At 47.7% G+C, this 17535-nt stretch overlaps 1 protein-coding gene across 1 annotated transcript in view; it reads left to right on the top strand.

Annotated features, from left to right (window-relative positions):
• LOC140403205 (complement C3-like) overlaps positions 1–17535 on the top strand; it is a 297922-nt gene that overhangs the window by 87584 nt on the left and 192803 nt on the right. Inside the window, exons 13-16 of the mRNA XM_072490957.1 lie at positions 3648–3851; positions 14905–15069; positions 15912–16041; positions 16559–16630. Coding sequence (XP_072347058.1) covers positions 3648–3851; positions 14905–15069; positions 15912–16041; positions 16559–16630 — 571 coding nt within the window. The remainder of the gene's footprint in view (positions 1–3647; positions 3852–14904; positions 15070–15911; positions 16042–16558; positions 16631–17535) is intronic.

The raw sequence follows: 17535 nt of genomic DNA, 5'->3' as shown, positions 1-17535 counted from the left end.
TAAGAGGTCTGTGCTGCATGGCCTGGGTCAGGCAGCGGATTTATTTTCTGTGCAAGTTGGGGTCTGGTTGCCTCATCTGAGCAGAGTGTGCATTGTGCATTATTTACCTGAGTGCATTTCAAACATGTTGAGAAAAAATATAGTATTTACAGTAACAGATAAATTTAACAATACTCAATCATCAAATACAGGATGGGAAAAGCGAAACAGGAGTCACTTGGGACTGGTGTAATAAGCTATGCAAATATTGGTGCTTCTACTAAAGCCATGTGGGCTATTTACATTCTCTCGATTGGCTGTGGTGCAGGACTGGGCAGATGGCTTTGGCTTTTTTCTCTGAGTCTCCTTTTGTGTTTCCTGGGCCACCTTGCCATTCCTGTTTTCCCTCTCTTTTACTTGTGGTGTGTGTGTGTGGAGGAGGGGGGTCTCTGACACCCTGAAGACTACCACAAATCACATGGCTCTGATATCTTTCCCGCCCACCAACCTGGACATGGCCTCAAAGAAGGTTGTCCAGAACCCATTAAGTCTGGGGCAGGACCAGAATATGTGGATGTGGTTGGCTTAGCCCCCCTGACACCTCTTCACCTCCTCCACCAGGCTGGACGGGTTCCACTTGTGGCACCTTGTCCAATTGTGAGCTATCTGTATCCCTAGATACTTGAACTTGGTCTGCGTCAGTTTAAACGGTAGCTCCTCCAGCTCTGCTCTTCCCCCTCGGGGATTCACTGGGAAGATTTTGCTCTACCCCTGGTTGCGTTTGTAACCTGAGAAGACGCTGAACTCCCTCAGGAGTTCCGTTATCGTTCTTATGCTGGCCAGGGGGTTCAACACATAGAGGAGCAGATCATCTGCATAGAGTGAAACTCTGTGCTCCCTGACCCCTCTCTGGATTCCCAATCTAAGAGCGATGGGCACTGCCACAATTGCCAGTACGAAAAGTAGTCAAGACAGCGGGCACCCTGCCACGTTCCTCAATGAAGTCGTTAATTATCAGAGCTGGTGGCTTTCGTCCGCACGCTGGCCATGAAAGCGCTGAGCAGACTTTTCACCCACGTGATGAACCCTGATCCAAACCCAAACCGTTCAAGCACCTCCTTGAGGTACCTCCATTCCACACGGCTGAAGGCTTTCTTAGCGTCCAAAGAGATGATCACTTCTGGTGTCTCCTCCCCGGGTGAGGTCATAATTATGTTCAACAGGCACCTGATGTTCGCTGTTAGCTGTCTGTCCTTGACAAACTCAGTCTGATCTTCCGCAACCACTTCTGTGAAGCAACTCTCCAGTCGCCTCGCCAGGACTTTAGTGTAAGTGTTCAGGAGTGAGATGGGTCTGTCTGACCCATATTCCGCTGGGTCCTTGTCTTTTTGCGGGATAATTGAAATTGAGGCCTGTGCCAGCGTAGGTGGCAGGGCCTCCTTTGACGGCGAGTCATTGAACATCTCACGCAGGTGTGGGGCCTGTGATGCCAAATATTTTTGTAAAAGTCCACCAGGAACCCATCCGGTTGCAGTTCCTTCCCTGACTGCATGGAATTAATGCACTCCATGATTTCATCCAACCCTCAGGGCAGCATGGCGGTGCAATGGTTAGCACTGCTGCATCACGGCACCGAGGTCCCAGGTTCGATCCTGGCTCTGAGTCACTGTCCGTGTGGAGTTTGCATATTCTCCCCGTGTTTACGTGGGTTTCGCCCCGACCCAAAGATGTACAGGGGAGTGTCCCCCCTCTATTGCACAGCATCCAGCATTCTGTACACTTCACTTTCACGAAATCTGGGGGCAGGTATTCTTTGAGCCATCTTCCTGGCTGGAATGAAAGTGTGTGATGATTGGAATGCTTCTAAGCAGCTCTAGCTGTCATACTGTTTAGCCCGAATTCCGGCTCCTGCAAATTGAACACCAGCAGGAATGGGAATTGTTTGCAATTCATGTGGGCAAAGTTCTGGCTCAATTGCATGTGCTGAATTCGGGAACAAATAGCACCCACGAATGGAAACGCGAATTGCATGTCATTCAGTTCCGGCAGGAACACTTATGGCATGATTCAGTGACCATGTCACACCCAACGTGGTGTTGGGACAAGATTCACGAGATTTGAGATGCCCGAAATGTCTTGCGAGATTTAGCGGAATCTCGCAAAATGTTGCAATCTGGATCTCAACTTCACTGGGCATGACCCAGGTCAGTATCTTGCTCATTTAAAAATACGCCAGATTTTCCCGGCGTCCGGGACCATGCCTGGGTCACTTCACCAGGATACCATTGAACACAAAGATGGACGTGTTGTAATGGCACCCAGGGGTCTCCCAGGCCAATAAAGACCCCTTAGTGGTCAGGTATGAAGGTAGTGTGGCACCCTGACACGCCCTCTGAAATTTGGGCACCTTGGCATTGCCACCTGGACACCCTGGCAGAGCCATCCTGTTCGTGCCAGGATTCCAGGCTGGCAGTACCAGGGTGCCCAGGGCACGCAAGCAGGAAATTACTTGAGTGCGGCCTCGGCGGAGAGAAACTCCCCAAGGTTAAATAAACAAAGTGTATTGAGTAGCGGGGTGTTTTTCATCACTGCAGCCTCCGAGAAGCACCCTGCTAAATGCTCCCCAAACTGCTCATTGAATTTATTCGGTTGAAGCGCGCCCAAACTCTTCCAAACAGAGAATCTAGCCCATTCTTTTTTGATTCAGAACTTAACAAATGAATGAGAAAACAGCTGCACATTTGCCAAACTCAAATTGTGCATGGAATAATATCAAGCTGAGGATCAAAATCAGGGTTATGAGGCCTGTGTTCTCAGAACCTTGTTGAGAAACATCAATGCATTAAAACTATCAAGAAAGGATGTTTAACAACTTTCATCTTTGCTTTCTGAGGCATATTCTGAACATTTCATGGCAGTACAAAATCACAACTGCAGCAATATTCGCAAAGGTAAAGCCTCAGATATGTTGGCACTCATCAAGCAAATGATCTGTATGGCTAGGTAATTGGAGTCAGGTGACCAGTCTGATGCCCAAAGCCCCCTTAAAGGATACTTGCAAGCATGACTAAATGGCTGATTTCTCTTAAGATTCTTCATCAACTATATCAATCTAAAAAAAAATCACTCTTGTTTTTCTCCACAGATGCTGCCTGACATGCAGAATATTTCCTGCATGTTCTGCTTTTATTTTTGATTCAACCTGAGACAGTGGGGAGGGGGGGTGGGGGGGGGGGGGGGGGGGGATTTAACTGGTGATTTGACATCCTTGGTAGTTAGGTGGAGAATCAGTAACAGATCTCATAAAACCAATGGGAAGTGAGACATGTCAATCATGAGCAATAGGAGTTCTGACATTCTGCAAGGAGTGCAATACCACCTTCTACCGAAGTCTGTCCTCAGTTCCTAACTGTAACATGTATTATTCTTGAATACACATTTAGAATGTTTTTAATTTAATGATAAAATTATGCTCATGGCTTTCATTCAGATGTTTCCTGATAAGTGCACTGTTCACTGCCTCATTTATTTCACATAGTGAGATCATTGAAATCTGTCAAAAGTCCTTTCGTCCACATATGCATCCATAGATTTACAAAATGATTTACTCTACTTTAACCTCCTTTTGTCGCTGAATTAATTTCTCTTTTTTTTGTCCCTTCTATCAGTTGATAAGCAGAGGAACGATAGTGTTAGTTAAACGACAGGCGAGGGAGCCGAGTCAAATCGTGGTGAACATGCTCATTCCAATCACCCCTAATCTAATTCCATCGTTCAGACTGCTGGTTTATTACCATTTGACAAAGGGATCGAAAATTGAAATGGTTGCTGATTCCATATGGGTTGATGTGAAAGACACGTGCATGGGAACAGTGAGTATTTCTGTTTTGTTTGAGGTGAAATCTGTGCAACATTTTAAATCTAATTCCAGTGTTAAGAGGTTGAATGAAGAAAGGAGGCAGAAAGTAGGAAACCATAAGCTAATTAGTCTAATATCTGTCATTGGGAAAATTATAGAATCCATTATCATGCAAGTAGCAGTAGAACATTTGGTCAATTATAATACTATCAGGCAGAAGCAACATTTTATGAAAAGGAAATCAAGTTTGTCAGATTTATTGGAGTTCTTTGAAATTGCAACACGCAGGGTGGATAAAAGAGAATGACAGCCGAGGGAGTTGGGTCAAATCGTGTCAAAACAATCTATGTAATAAATTTGGATTTCCAAAATGCATTCAATACTTTTTTTAATTTATTTTTTATGGGATCTGGGTTTCGCTGTCTAGGCCAGCATTTGATGCCCGTGCCTAATTGACCTTGAAGGTGGTGGTGAACTCCCTTCCTGAACTGTGGTGTAGGTACACCTACTCTGATATTATGGAGGGAGTTCCAGGGTTTTGATCTAGTGACAGTGAATGAACGGTGATATATTTCCAAGTTTGGGTGGTATGTGACTTAGAGGGGAACTTCCCATGTGTTCCCGTGTATCTGCTGCCCTTGTACTTCTAGATGGTAGTGGTTGTGGGTTTGGAAGGTGCTGCCTTAGGAGCCTTGGTAAGTATCTGCAGTGCATTGTATAGATGGTACACACGATTGCTGCTATTGCGCATGGGTGGAGACAGTGAATGTTTGTGGAAAGGGCACAGTGGCAAGTGAGTAGCACTGCTGCCTCACAGCTCCAGGGTCCCAGGTTCAATTCCGGCCTCGGGTGACTGTCTGTGTGGAGTTTTCACTTTCTCCCTGTGTCTGCGTGGGTTTCCTCCGGGTGCTCTGGTTTCATCCCACAGTCCAAAGATGTGCAGGTTAGGTGGATTAGCCAGACAAGATTGCCCCTTTGGGTCCAAAAGGTTAGGTTGGGTTACGGGGATAGGGTAGAATTTGGGTGCTCTTGCCAAGGGCCAGTGCAGACTTGATGGGCTGAATGGCCTCCTTCTGCACTGCCGATTCTATGAATGCTTTGTCCTGCATGGTGTCGAATTTCTTGAGTTTTGTTGGAGCTGCACTCATCCAGGTAAGTAGAGAATATTCCATCATATTACTGACTTGTGCCTTGTAGGTGCTGGACAGGCTTTGGGGAGTCGGGAGGTTAGTTACTCGCCGTAGGATTCCTAGACTCTGACCTGCCTTGGTAGCCACAGTATTTATATGGCTGGGTCCACTTCAGTTTCTGGTCAATGGTAAATCCCAGGATGTTTATTGTGGGGGATTCAGTGATGGTAATGTCATTGAATGTCTAGGGGTGATGGTTTGATTCTCTCTCGTAGGCGATCGTCATTGCCTCGCACTTGTGTGGCGCGAATGGTACATGCCACTTGTCAGCCCAAGTCTGAATGTTGTCTAGAACTTGCTGCATTTGGACATGGACTGCTCCATTATCTGAGAAGTCGCAAATGGTGCGGAACATTGTGCAGTCACCTGCGAACATCCCCACATCCAACCTGATGTTGGAAGGAGGTTCATTGGTAAAGCAGCTGAAGATGGTTGGGTCTAGGACACTTAACTTAGGAACTCCTGCAGTGATGTCCTGGGACTGAGATGACTGTCCTCCATCCACCACAACCATCTTCCTTTGTGCCAGGTTTGACTCCAACCAGTGGAGAGTTTTCCCCCTAATTCCCATTGACTCCAGTTGTGCTAGGGCTCCTTGATGTCAGACTTGATCAAATGCTGCCACATGACCCTCCAGGCCCACCTATCGGATGTCCACTGTCATCGATCCTTTTCCAACTGCTCCAAATCAGCCGCAGTTGCTTCACAGTTCCAGGCGCCCAGATTCGATTCCCGGCTTGGGTCACTGTCTGTGCGGAGTCTGCATGTTCTCCCCGTGTCTGCGTGTGTTTCCTCCGATTGCTCCGGTTTCCTCCCACAGTCCAAAGATGTGCAGGGTAGGTGGATTGGCCGTGATAAATTTCCCTTAGTGTTCAAAAATGGTTAGGTGGGTTACAGGGATAGGGTGGAGGCGTGGGCTAAAGTGGGGTGCTCTTTCCAAAGGTCGATGCAGACCCGATGGGCCAAATGTCCTCCTTCTGCCTGTAAATTCTGTGAGGTCAGCCATGATCGCATTGAATGGTGGAAGGGGCTCGAGGGGGCTGAATTGCCTAAACCTGCTCCTAGTTTTCTGTTCTTATTTGGCTTATGCAATTTTGCTCCATAGCCTATTTTCAGTTGGCTTCTTCCAGTGCTCATATTTCCTATGAGAGGGACAATGGGGCTTTGGAAACTAATCCTAAAGAGGGACAATAGGGATTTGGAAACTAACCCTAAAATAGCCGCAAACAAGTTCATACTCTCGCTTCTGGAAAGACCTGATAAAACCCGGCCCTCCTCTTCGCCAGTTCTGCACCCAAATCTTGGTACACCTGCCGCTCGTTCCCTTTCCAGGTACACTTCCTCGTTTGCCTCGCCCACCGAAGGATCTACTCCTTATCCAGAGCGTGGTGCAAGCGCATCACTTTTGCCCTTAGCGGCTCGCCCGCTTGCGACCTCATCATCAGCGCCCTGTGTTCTCAGTCGACCTCCAGGGTCGGTCAAAGGCCCCCTCCCCCATAAACTTCTCCAACATTTTGGCCTCATACATGCCGGCCTCTGCACCTTCTATGCCTTTGGGCATCTTCATGATCCTCAAGTTTTGTCTTCTGGAGCAGTTCTCCAGATCCTCCACCTTCTTCATCAGCCTCTTTTGGGTCTCCCTCATGACCCCCTGCAACCCGTGCTGCCCCACCACCTTCTCCACTTTCTGTCTCGCCTGACCCTGGGACTCCAGTCTCTGTTCCACTCTCTCGATCTCCAATTTAATCGGTTCCACCACTTTGGCCAGGTCTTCCAGGGCCTCGCTCTTCTGCTGGCTGACCTTGCCATTCAAAAACTCCTGTTGCTTTTATTTTTATTAATAATAACTGCAAGACGTGAGTCCATTCCGTGTATTGGACAAATGACCACACAACCAGTATATTAGTTCAAGTAGCTTGGTTCGATGCGTAATAATCTACACGCGGCTACACATTAAACTATACCTAACAGCTTAAATGACCTTTACTTAACTTTCAAGTGACCGGCTCTGTGCAGGTTAGATAAGGCCTTTATCTGAATCCCCACGTGTGGCGGCTGGAAGTTGTCAGGTACGTCTAGGCTGCGGCTCGTCCTTCAGGTAGCGATCACGGGTCCTTGAACTTGGCTGGTCAATGTGCTGCAGTTGGTGGGGCAGAGGCCAGTCCCAAAAGAGACAGAATGTTGGTTGCGTAGTTCCTCATATCCTCCGATCTTTCGCGCTCTTTTGGGCGGTCCCAACTCGGGATCCAATGGAGCGATAGGATTTTGATCGCCCTAATCGATTCTGGCCAATTAGGGGCGGGTACCTTGATAGCTGGGCAGGTCCTAGTTGTTATTGTCCAAGCACATATGCACTCCCAAATAAGGTGAATAGGCGCCCCCGAGTCTGTTACCACTGCTATGTTTCAATCTGAGTCCCATTGTCCTGGGGAGATCGGTCATTGACCTTTAGAAGGTGCAATTATCTGTGTAGGTCTGGTTTCCTCTGCACAGTACACAGGGGCTGTGTATTGTCTGTGTTCCAATCTGACCACAACTCCCATTATCCTTTGCGGGGGGCCATTTCAGATGGCCACACTCCACTAGCTGCTCCATTGACCACTGGGTGGGCAGAACAGCCCCCTTGCCCTTCGCCATCTTATCCTGTGGCGCACCACAAAGACTCTCCTGTTCCAGCAGCTCTTTTCATCTCGCCCCACTCCTAGATTGTGGATCCATCCACCAGCCACAGCAGAGGAGTAACACCTTCTACACCTTCTCCTGCACCTCTTGGCATCAAAAACTTCGTCTTTGAGTGGGGAAAAGACCATAAAATGCTGCCTTGAGCGGACACGACCACTCACTCCATCCATGGCTGCCACCGGAATCCACCTTTTATTACTTTTTTAGTCACCCTTTGTTGATCTTTAAAAGTTTCCTAATCTTCGTCTGCCACGGTTAATGTGGATCTTAATGTTATCTTTAACTTCCTTGTTTAGCCAGAAATGTTTTTTCCACCTCTTATAATCTTTCTTTCTCTGGAATATATTTTAGTTGGGAGGAATTAAATATCTTGTTAAAAAACTGCCACTGCTCATCAACTGTCCTACCTTTTAGTCTTCCTGCCCAGTCAACTCGGGCCAAATATGTCCTCATGCCGACTTAATTACCTTTGTTCAACTGCAGAACACGAGTGTGGGACTCCAGTTTCTCAACCTCAAACTGAATTAAAAATTCCGTCACTCTATAATCTCTCTTCCTTAGGGGATCCTTAACCATGAGGTTATTAATTAATCCCCCAAATGACAGAAAGACCTCAAGATCTTGTAGCTGGCACGTTCAGGATTTGAACTCCAGGTATGTGAGAGATACCCTCGAAGCTCCCATGACTCATACATCGAGTCACTCGCAGGTGCCATAGATCTTCAACGGGCCACAGTGCATCCAGGTTTGGCTCCTTGGTGACAAAGGTTACCCACAGAATACATGGGACATAATCTTTTAAAAAATAAATTTAGAGTCCCCAATTCATTTTTTCCAATTAAGGGGCAATTTAGTGTGGCCAATCCACCTACCTTGCACATCTTTTGTGTTGTGGGGGCGAAACCCATGCAAACACGGGTAGAATGTGCAAACTCCACATGGACAGTGACCCAGAGCCGGGATCGAACCTCGGACCTCAGCGCCGTGAGGCAGCAGGGCTAACCCACTGCGCCACCATGCTGCCCCATGGGGCGTAACTTAACGGAAAAGTTTTGAAGTGTCATTTGTGGCAGTTTTGCCGGGAGCTTCCCCGTGGCTCGGTCGGCAAGTTCCCCACCTCTATCGAACCATACTTGGTCATTTTTTTGGGCCCTGGGGAGTTTCTCCCAGTCAAGTCCACAATTAGAATTATTTTCATCACTGGGGAGTTAACTTGCTGACCAGACCCGGCTCCTCAGAAATCGGATCACCATTTTGCAAGGGTGTCCCGATCTCTGAGAGTGCTCACCCATGGTGTCATGATATTCAGGTGAACATCATAGCACATACATACATACAGATGGACAGATCAATGGACCAATCAACACACACAACACGACAGCCAATCACAGGCAAGAGCATACACAGTATAAAACAGGGAACACAACACTTCCTGGGCACTCGAGCAGGAGACGGCTCAGGGCACAGAGCTCATTACAAGCCACTCAGACATCCACCATGTGCTGAGTGCCACTACAAGATAGAATTAGGAATAGGTCCACAGAATTAAGGGTCATGATCGAACCTCAGTAAACAGTTTACCAGTGTAAATAGATGTTTGAAATAAAACTGCGTTGTACCATTCGCAACCGTGTTGGTTCATCTGTGTAGCAGAGTACCCAACACTTCATAGTACCAGGAGTGACTTTGGTACCTACCTACAAATCCTCCGGAATCTGCCATCCTGCGCCATGGACATCGTCAACACACCGCAGCCGCTGCAAGTCGCTGGAAGCCTCGGCGTTAATTGGAAGCTGTTCAAACAGCGCTTCCAGCTCTTTCTGGAAGCCAACGAAAAGGAAAGCGCCTCGGACACCAGAAAGATCACTATCCTCCTCACCACGGCAGGGCAGCACGCCATCCATGTCTACAACTCCCTGGTGTTCATGGAAGGCGAGGATAAGACCAAATACAAGACGGTCCTTCTCAAGCTCGACCAACACTTCAACATCGAGGTCAACGAGTACTTTGAGAGGTATCTCTTCCAGCAGCGCCTGCAAGGTAAGGATGAGCCCTTTCAGTCATTCCTTACGCATCTCCGTATCCTCGCGCAGTCCTGCAGTTACGACACCACCTCCGATTCCATGATTCGGGACCAGATCGTTTTTGGGGTCACCTCAGGCACCCTACGCCAGCAGCTCTTAAAAATAAAAGGCCTCACCTTAGCCTCCGCAATTGAACCCTGTGTCCTGCACGAAAACGCGACCAGCCGCTATACCCAATTTCAGGCGGCCGAATCGGCGCGGCAGGGGTCCTACACGGCCAGATCGGCGAGGCAGGCGCCCTACGAAGCTGAACAGGTCCAGGCGATCGAGTTCCTCCCAGCCCGCGGCCCGGACGAGGGCGGCCATTTTGCGCGCTTTTCGAGGCCTCCCGCGCTTGTGCACGCCAAAAACTACGGCAACACTGAGGGAGGTGATGCGCAGGCGCGCTCGACGCAAGACCGAACTGCGCATGCGCAGTGGCGCAACGAACGCCATGACATCACGACGTGCGGCAACTGTGGAGCCGCACATTTAAAGCAAGAACCCAACAATGCCTCCGCTGTGGCAAGGTGGGCCACTACGCTGCTTGCTGTCGAGCAGCTCAACCTGTCAATGTTCCCCAACTTCAACAACCTTGCAGGGACGTGCGGACCATTCAGCCTCCTTATTACGAATCGTACCCAGACGATATCCAGACCAGTGACACAGACGACCGGGACGCCTTCCATGTTGCGGTCATTGATGGGAACCGAATGTCTCCAGCCAGGACCCACCAGCCGGTGCAAGTTAACACGATCAATCTGGGTGATGAATGGTGTGCCACCCTAGCGGTCAACCCAAATTCGTCGCCCACCTACTAGACTGGACTTATGAGACTGCTTGTACATTGAACTCATTCTACCACTGTGTTAATATGTTTCTGTTCTTATCGTTACAGGAATTTGTTTTGTCGTTCAACATTTCCCCGTTCTTTGTTTATGGTACAACCTTGTTGTTATGTCGCACCCGACATCGCCCCTTGTATATAGTTAGCCCCATGTACATGCTGTAAATATTGCACACACACATTTAGCTACACTCTGTACACATCTCTATTTATGACCACGGAGGCACATGTTCTTGTAAAAAAAGGGGGATGTCATGATATTCAGGTGAACATCATAGCACATACATACATACATACTGATGGACAGATCAACGGATCAATCAACACACACAACACGACAGCCAATCGCAGGCAAGAGCATACACAGTACAAAACAGGGAACACGATACTTCCTGGGCACTCGAGCAGGAAACGGCTCAGGGCACAGAGCTCATTACAAGCCATTCAGACATCCACCATGTGCTGAGTGCCACTACAAGATAGAATTAGGAATAGGTCCACAGAATCAAGGGTCATGATCGAACCTCAATAAACAGTTTACCAGTGTAAATAGATGTTTGAAATAAAACTGTGTTGTACCATTCGCAACCGTGTTGGTTCATCTGTGTAGCAGAGTACCCAACACTTCATAGTACCAGGAGTGACTTTGGTACCTACCTACTACACTTCACATGGGTGATGTCACCCCACACATTACCCCCACCCTAGTGATGACACCCTGCAATGGGGTCGCTGAGGGCCCCCCCCTTTTCAGGACTTCCCAATATTTCCACCAAAGTATACCATGGAGTTCACCTGACCCACAACCTTTAATAGATTGTGGTTATGGGGAGCACAAGGTCCCACTTTACAGGTGTGGTGCAACAGAGAGCTAAAGTACTTTCAAACAAAAACAATGTTTATTCTATGAATCCAGTTAACATTTTATAAACTCACAGTAAACATCTTACCAACTACCAACATTGATAACCCCCCAAAAATACTCTTTGGTAACCCTTTGTAACTTTCCGAACAACATCCATAAGTCCAAAAACCTTTTTTTTTAATAAACAATTTTAATGAGGTATTTTTGGCATTACAAATAACAACAGTATAAAACAATGTACGAAGAACAATAAACATAGTGCAATCACCGATCCCATCCCGCCAAGACCCGCCTAATTGACCCCCTATTCTTCGCTACCCTAACCCCCTCTCCCATCCACCCCCTGCTGACGATTAATTCTCCGCGAAGAAGTCGATGAATGGTTGCCATCTCAGGGCGAACCCCAACAGTGACCCTCTCAAGGCGAACTTAATCTTCTCTAGGCCGAGAAGGTTCGCCATGTCAGTTAGCCAGGTCTCCGACTTCGGGGGCTTTGAGTCCCTCCAAGCTAGCAGTATCCGTCTCCGGGCTACCAGGGAAGCAAAGGCCAAAACATCAGCCTCTTTCTCCTCCTGGACTCCCGGGTCCTCAGAAACCGCAAAAATCGCCACCTCTGGACTCATTGCCACCCTTGTTTACAATACTCTGGACATGACATCCGCAAACCCCTGCCAATATCCCCTAAGTTTTGGATACGCCCAGAACATGTGAACATGGTTCGCTGGTCCTCCCGCACATTTTGCACACCTGTCCTCTATCCCAAAGGATCTACTCATCCGGGCCACTGTCATGTGGGCCCGCTGGACCCCTTGAATTGGATCAGGCTGAGCCTGGCGCATGTTGCGGTCGCGTTGACTCTGCTCAACGCGTCCGCCCAGAAGCCATCCTCCATCTCACCACCAAGCTCCTCCTCCCACTTACGCTTCAGCTCCTCGGTCTGCATCTCCTCTGCCGCCATCAGTTCTTTGTAGATGTCTGAGACGCTACCCTCCCACACCCATCCTCTAGACACTACCCTATCATGGATCCCCCTTAGTGGCAGGAGTGGGAAGGATGATACCTGCCTACGCAGAAAGTCCCGCACCTGTAAATATCTAAAGTCGTTCCCCCTTGCCAACCCAAACTTCTCCTCCAGCGCCCTCAAGCAAGGGAAACTCCCCTCTAAAAACAAGTCCCCCATCTTCTCAATTCCGCCCTTCGCCAGACTCGGAACCCCCCATCCAAGCTCCCCAGGGCAAACCGGTGATTGTCACATATTGGGGACCACACCGATGTTTCCACTGCTCCAGCGTACCTCCTCCACTGACCCCAGATTCTCAGGGCCGCTACCACTACGGGGCTGGTGGAGTACCGCGCCAGCGGGAACGGCAGATGTGCCGTTACCAACGCCTCCAGACTGGTGCCCCTACACGAAACTGCTTCCATCCGCTCCCAAACCGACCCCGCTCCATGTTAGCCGCCCAGTAATAATCATTAAAATTCGGCAGCGGGCAAGCCCCCCCTCCTCCCGGTTCCGCTCAAGCGTCACCTTCTTCACTCGTGGGGACTTACCCGCCCACACAAACCCCAGGATGATTTTATTGACCCTCTTAAAAAGAGACTGCCGAATGAAAATTGGGAGACACTGAAATACGAACAAAAATCTCGGTAGGACCGTCATATAGACCATCTGCACTCTCCCAGCTAACGACAGCGGGAGCGCATCCCATCTCCGAAACTCGCCCCTCATCTATTCAGCCAACCGAGACAAGTTCAACTTGTGTAACCGACCCCAGTCATGCGCCACTTGTATCCCTAAGTACCTGAAACTGTCCCCTACTAACCTAAACAGCAGCTCCCTTAGCCGACCCTCCTGACCCGTCGCCTGAACTACAAACATCTCACTCTTTGCCATATTCAGTTTATACCCCGAAAACCGGCCAAATTTGCCATAATTTCACCCATCCCTGCCCCTGGATCTGATACGTATAGTCCAAAAACCTTTTAACAAAGACAATAACTTTGCATTCCTTACAGAAACAGGTATTGCTTTGAAATCATCAAGTGATCTGGCGACATTCTTTAGATTGCAGAGAGAGAGATCAATACACATCTGCTTGGTTTGAATGCAGCTCTCCAACTGAAAGCGAAATTAAAACACAGAGCCAAAAAGAGCTTCCAGCTCCACCCACACAATGACATCACTGCAGCCATTTGATAAAGATACTTTTCTTAAAGGGATATTCACGTGACAAAGGAGAGAGACTGACAATCAGCTAGGTCTTCCATCCCAGGACCCTCAAAACCCCTAAGCCTTCCCCACCCTTACCATGACTGTTCCGCCTTCTCTCAGAGTTCCATCCTATGAGCCAGTTGTGCTGGCATTAGAGAGGCCGTGCTCAACTGTCATCTGCTCATCCAGATAGTCACCCTTTGGCTGTGAGAGTATCCTCAGTGGTGAACCCTTGCTCTTTACTGTTTGATTGTTGGCAGCTGCTCCTATGGTGCTGACGCTGTTCAAGCATCAAAGGTTGCAGGATATCCAGTCAACAAATCATCTAGGCCACCTGTCCTTCGAGGAACACAAGAGTTTAGAGACCATGAAATGTTATCTCAATGAACAAGGCTAATTGCTCCTTTGAAATAGCCTTCAGCTGCAAGGTAGAGGCTGCTCACAGTCAATGGGGTGTGAATTAGAATGTTAGCACCGAAGTACAAAGGTGGAAAAGAAGGCAGATTGCAACATTGCCAACACAGACCCTGTTGTAATGTAAAGAGGGGTGGAATGGACTTTAATAAGACAAGATGCAGCATGGCTCTGATCTGTTAGAGTTTGGTAGGACGGAGAGGCTGCAGCTGTGGCCCTGTTATGGGTGTCCACAATATTTAAAGATGGCTTGAATACCTCTATTACACAAATGCAACCCCCCCACCCCCGACCTATCCCCCTCCAGCCCTCTGATCAAACGCAGTCCCCTGAAGGGCTCCCCACAGCACTGGGGCATCAACTCCAGTGCCCTTGAACTGCATACCGGTAAATGGTGAGGCTATTCACCTCCTCACTTCCCATTGGTATCCACTCCACTGGGCACAGGGAGCAATGTAATTGGATTTGTGCACGTGTGGATGAGTGCGCATGCGCAGAAGGGTATCAGCGACCATCTTGTGTGGCCATAAATTGGCAGGAGACACAATGTATGATTAAATACTTGAAGGGAAGACTTAACAGGGCCGTCATGTTAGAACAGGAGGGGTGGGGCTAATTGGATTACTCTTTCAGCTGAACGAGGCTGAATGGTCTCCTGTGCTGTTTCATTCTTTGATTCTATAATTTTGGTATCCCAATTCTAATTTTACAGCAGTCAGCAGTGATGTGTTGCACTATTGGAAAGTAATTCAGAATTTGTTGCTATTTCAGACTAACATAAATTTCTCCACAGCTGATCGTGTCCGCTGCAAATAAGCACGATGATAATAAAATTTACAAACCTGGCAAGCAATTTCAACTGAAGCTCACAGGCGATTCCGGGGCAACGGTTGGTCTAGTTGCTGTGGATAAAGCGGTGTTCGTATTGAATAAGAAAAATAAATTAACGCAGAGCAAGGCAAGTAATTCCCATTGTTTTTCGAAGTATTAATCGTTAATAAAGGACAAAAACTACCCAATTGTGATGTTTCTTTAAAGTTTAGTTTAAACAATGCTCTTACTCATTCATTTGAACAAAGTGGCCAACAAGTGGCCAGATTGCACACAGGTAGTTTGGAGATCTGAGCAAGAATAGGGAGCAGCAAGAGGAAACAAGAGAATTGGAGAATTTGGGCAGGTAGGATTTTGAGGGTTAGGTGTGGGGAAAGGCAGAATAAGAGTGACCACTCTGGTTGTTGCAACAGTTCGGTAAAAGAATGAGTGAAAAAAACCAAGATGTATTGTTATTTCTTTTGGTTCTTACAAAACTGATGAATATTATGACTCTGCTGCAGGTGAAGAGTTTAATGAAATACATTGAGTTTGAGAGACTCAGGAGAGAATGGCAAGTTCCATTACTTCCACCAACCCTTGGGAATGTGCCACTGTTTAAAATATGCAGTTTTTTAGTGCCTGTTCATCAAGGAAGGAGCAGAGAAAAACTATTGAGCTAAGAATAGTTGTGGATTCGCTTCCCATTTGTTAAAAGTCATTGCAAGTATGACTATTTATCACTTTGCATGATTGAAATTTTGGAAGGAAAGACAGCAGAGTAATGCCAACACTTTCAAATCTCCAGCTTATTTAAAATTTCCAGCATCCACTGGACTTTGCTCTCATTGAGGAAATGACAACAGGTGGATACAGATTAGCTGATGGTATTTTTGCTCCACCATTAACGTACCAGCCAGGGATAGTTAGGTTGATATGGCATCACTTTATTAACTTGGTTAGTAATGCATTTGTGTGCATCCTATGTAGATCTGGAGCGTTGTGGAAAAGAATGACATTGGCTGCACGCCTGGAAGTGGCAGCGATGTCTTTGGCGTTTTCTCAGATGCAGGACTAACATTTGTGACAAGCAGTGACATCAAGACTGCTACAAGGACAGGTACCGTTTCCTGGAAGCAGTCAACATAATTAATTAATTAATTAACTTCTGCAACTGCAACTTCACATAAAGGGAAGTCTGCCAATGATTGAGTATCAATTTGCAGTGATAACTTGAATGAAATCATGGTTTAATATAGTGTCCTTTAATTGTGCTGAAATCTAGTCCAGCTTGATGATACACATCTGCATAGCACTGATTCCACCTAGATTCTAATTTAAATCTCCCCCATTACCTCCAATATACATCCTTCCAAAAATCTTTCATGGTTTAAGATCCCCACTTCAGCTTGGCTTGCTGCCCGAGTCCACCATTTTCTGTTTTTACCCAGATTTCCACCATTCACGGGATTTTGCTGCTGATAAATTCTCTCAATTCGCTGGAATAATCTGTACAATGAGGACATTAGGAGCATGCAGTTGTGTTTGCAAAATTTATACTGTGCATCAAGATTGTTTGAAACTGCAGGCCAGTAACTAATATTTTAACATGCGTCTATTTCAATTGTCAATTACAGAGCTGAAATGCAAACAGCCAATGAAACGTAAACGTCGTTCAACGAAACTAATGGACGTTGTGGCAGCCAAATGTATGTGTTTCTGATTAAGAAATAGTGCTTTGCAATTAATCACGTTAGTAAGAGTCATTTTGATGGCAGCTTTTTAAATTCAAATGTGAGTAAAATGTTTATCTGCTGTGATGTACCATCAATTCACTACAAGACGATGAGAACGAGTGAACATAGGCTTTATTATCCAAGAGCTTGCCTGCCTGTGACTGCTGTAACAATGAGCGCCACCCACAGGCGGCAGGTCTATATACCGTCCTGGGGGCGGAGCCAGAGGCGGAGCCCATCTGGGTTTCAGTACAATACATGGAAGGAGATCATATTACCATTCCCTGGCCATAGGCCACAGTACTATACAGACAACTTATATTATGGTGAATACATTCACCACATTCACCCCCTGTTAAAAATGAAGTCCAGCGGGGGTGAAGTGGGGTCATCATATGTTCAGTCTGTCTGGAGGCTGGATTGTTCTTTTGGACATCCTCAGCTCTGGTGGTGCGGCGAGTATGGGCGTTGCAGTTGTTTACTCCAAGAGCGTATTGTTTGAAGCTTCCGTCCGGTGTGTTGGCGACGGTTGAGAGGTGGGGGTAGGCAGGGGGGTGGTGGATGGCGGCAGTGTAGGCACGGGACAGTACAGGAGCCCCGGGGGGGCGTAAGGGATTCGGCGGTAGGCGGTGGGAGGGGGACACGTTGACATAGGAACCGGCGGGCGCCAGGTCCCGGAGGGAGAACGTATCTTGCCGTCTGTCTTGGTGTGCCAAGTAGGCACATTGGGGGTTGGCGTGCAGTATCTGGACCCTTTCGACCAGGGGGTCGGTCTTATGGCTCCTCGTATGCTTCCGGAGAAGGACAGGTCCCGGAGTTGTCAGCCAGGATGGAAGTGAGACCCCGGAGATGGACTTCCTAGGGAAGACAAACAAATG

The sequence above is a fragment of the Scyliorhinus torazame genome, chromosome 27 (genome assembly GCF_047496885.1).
Source record: "Scyliorhinus torazame isolate Kashiwa2021f chromosome 27, sScyTor2.1, whole genome shotgun sequence".
In the NCBI taxonomy this organism is placed as follows: domain Eukaryota; kingdom Metazoa; phylum Chordata; class Chondrichthyes; order Carcharhiniformes; family Scyliorhinidae; genus Scyliorhinus; species Scyliorhinus torazame.
This window is presented reverse-complemented; position numbering and strand designations above follow the sequence as displayed.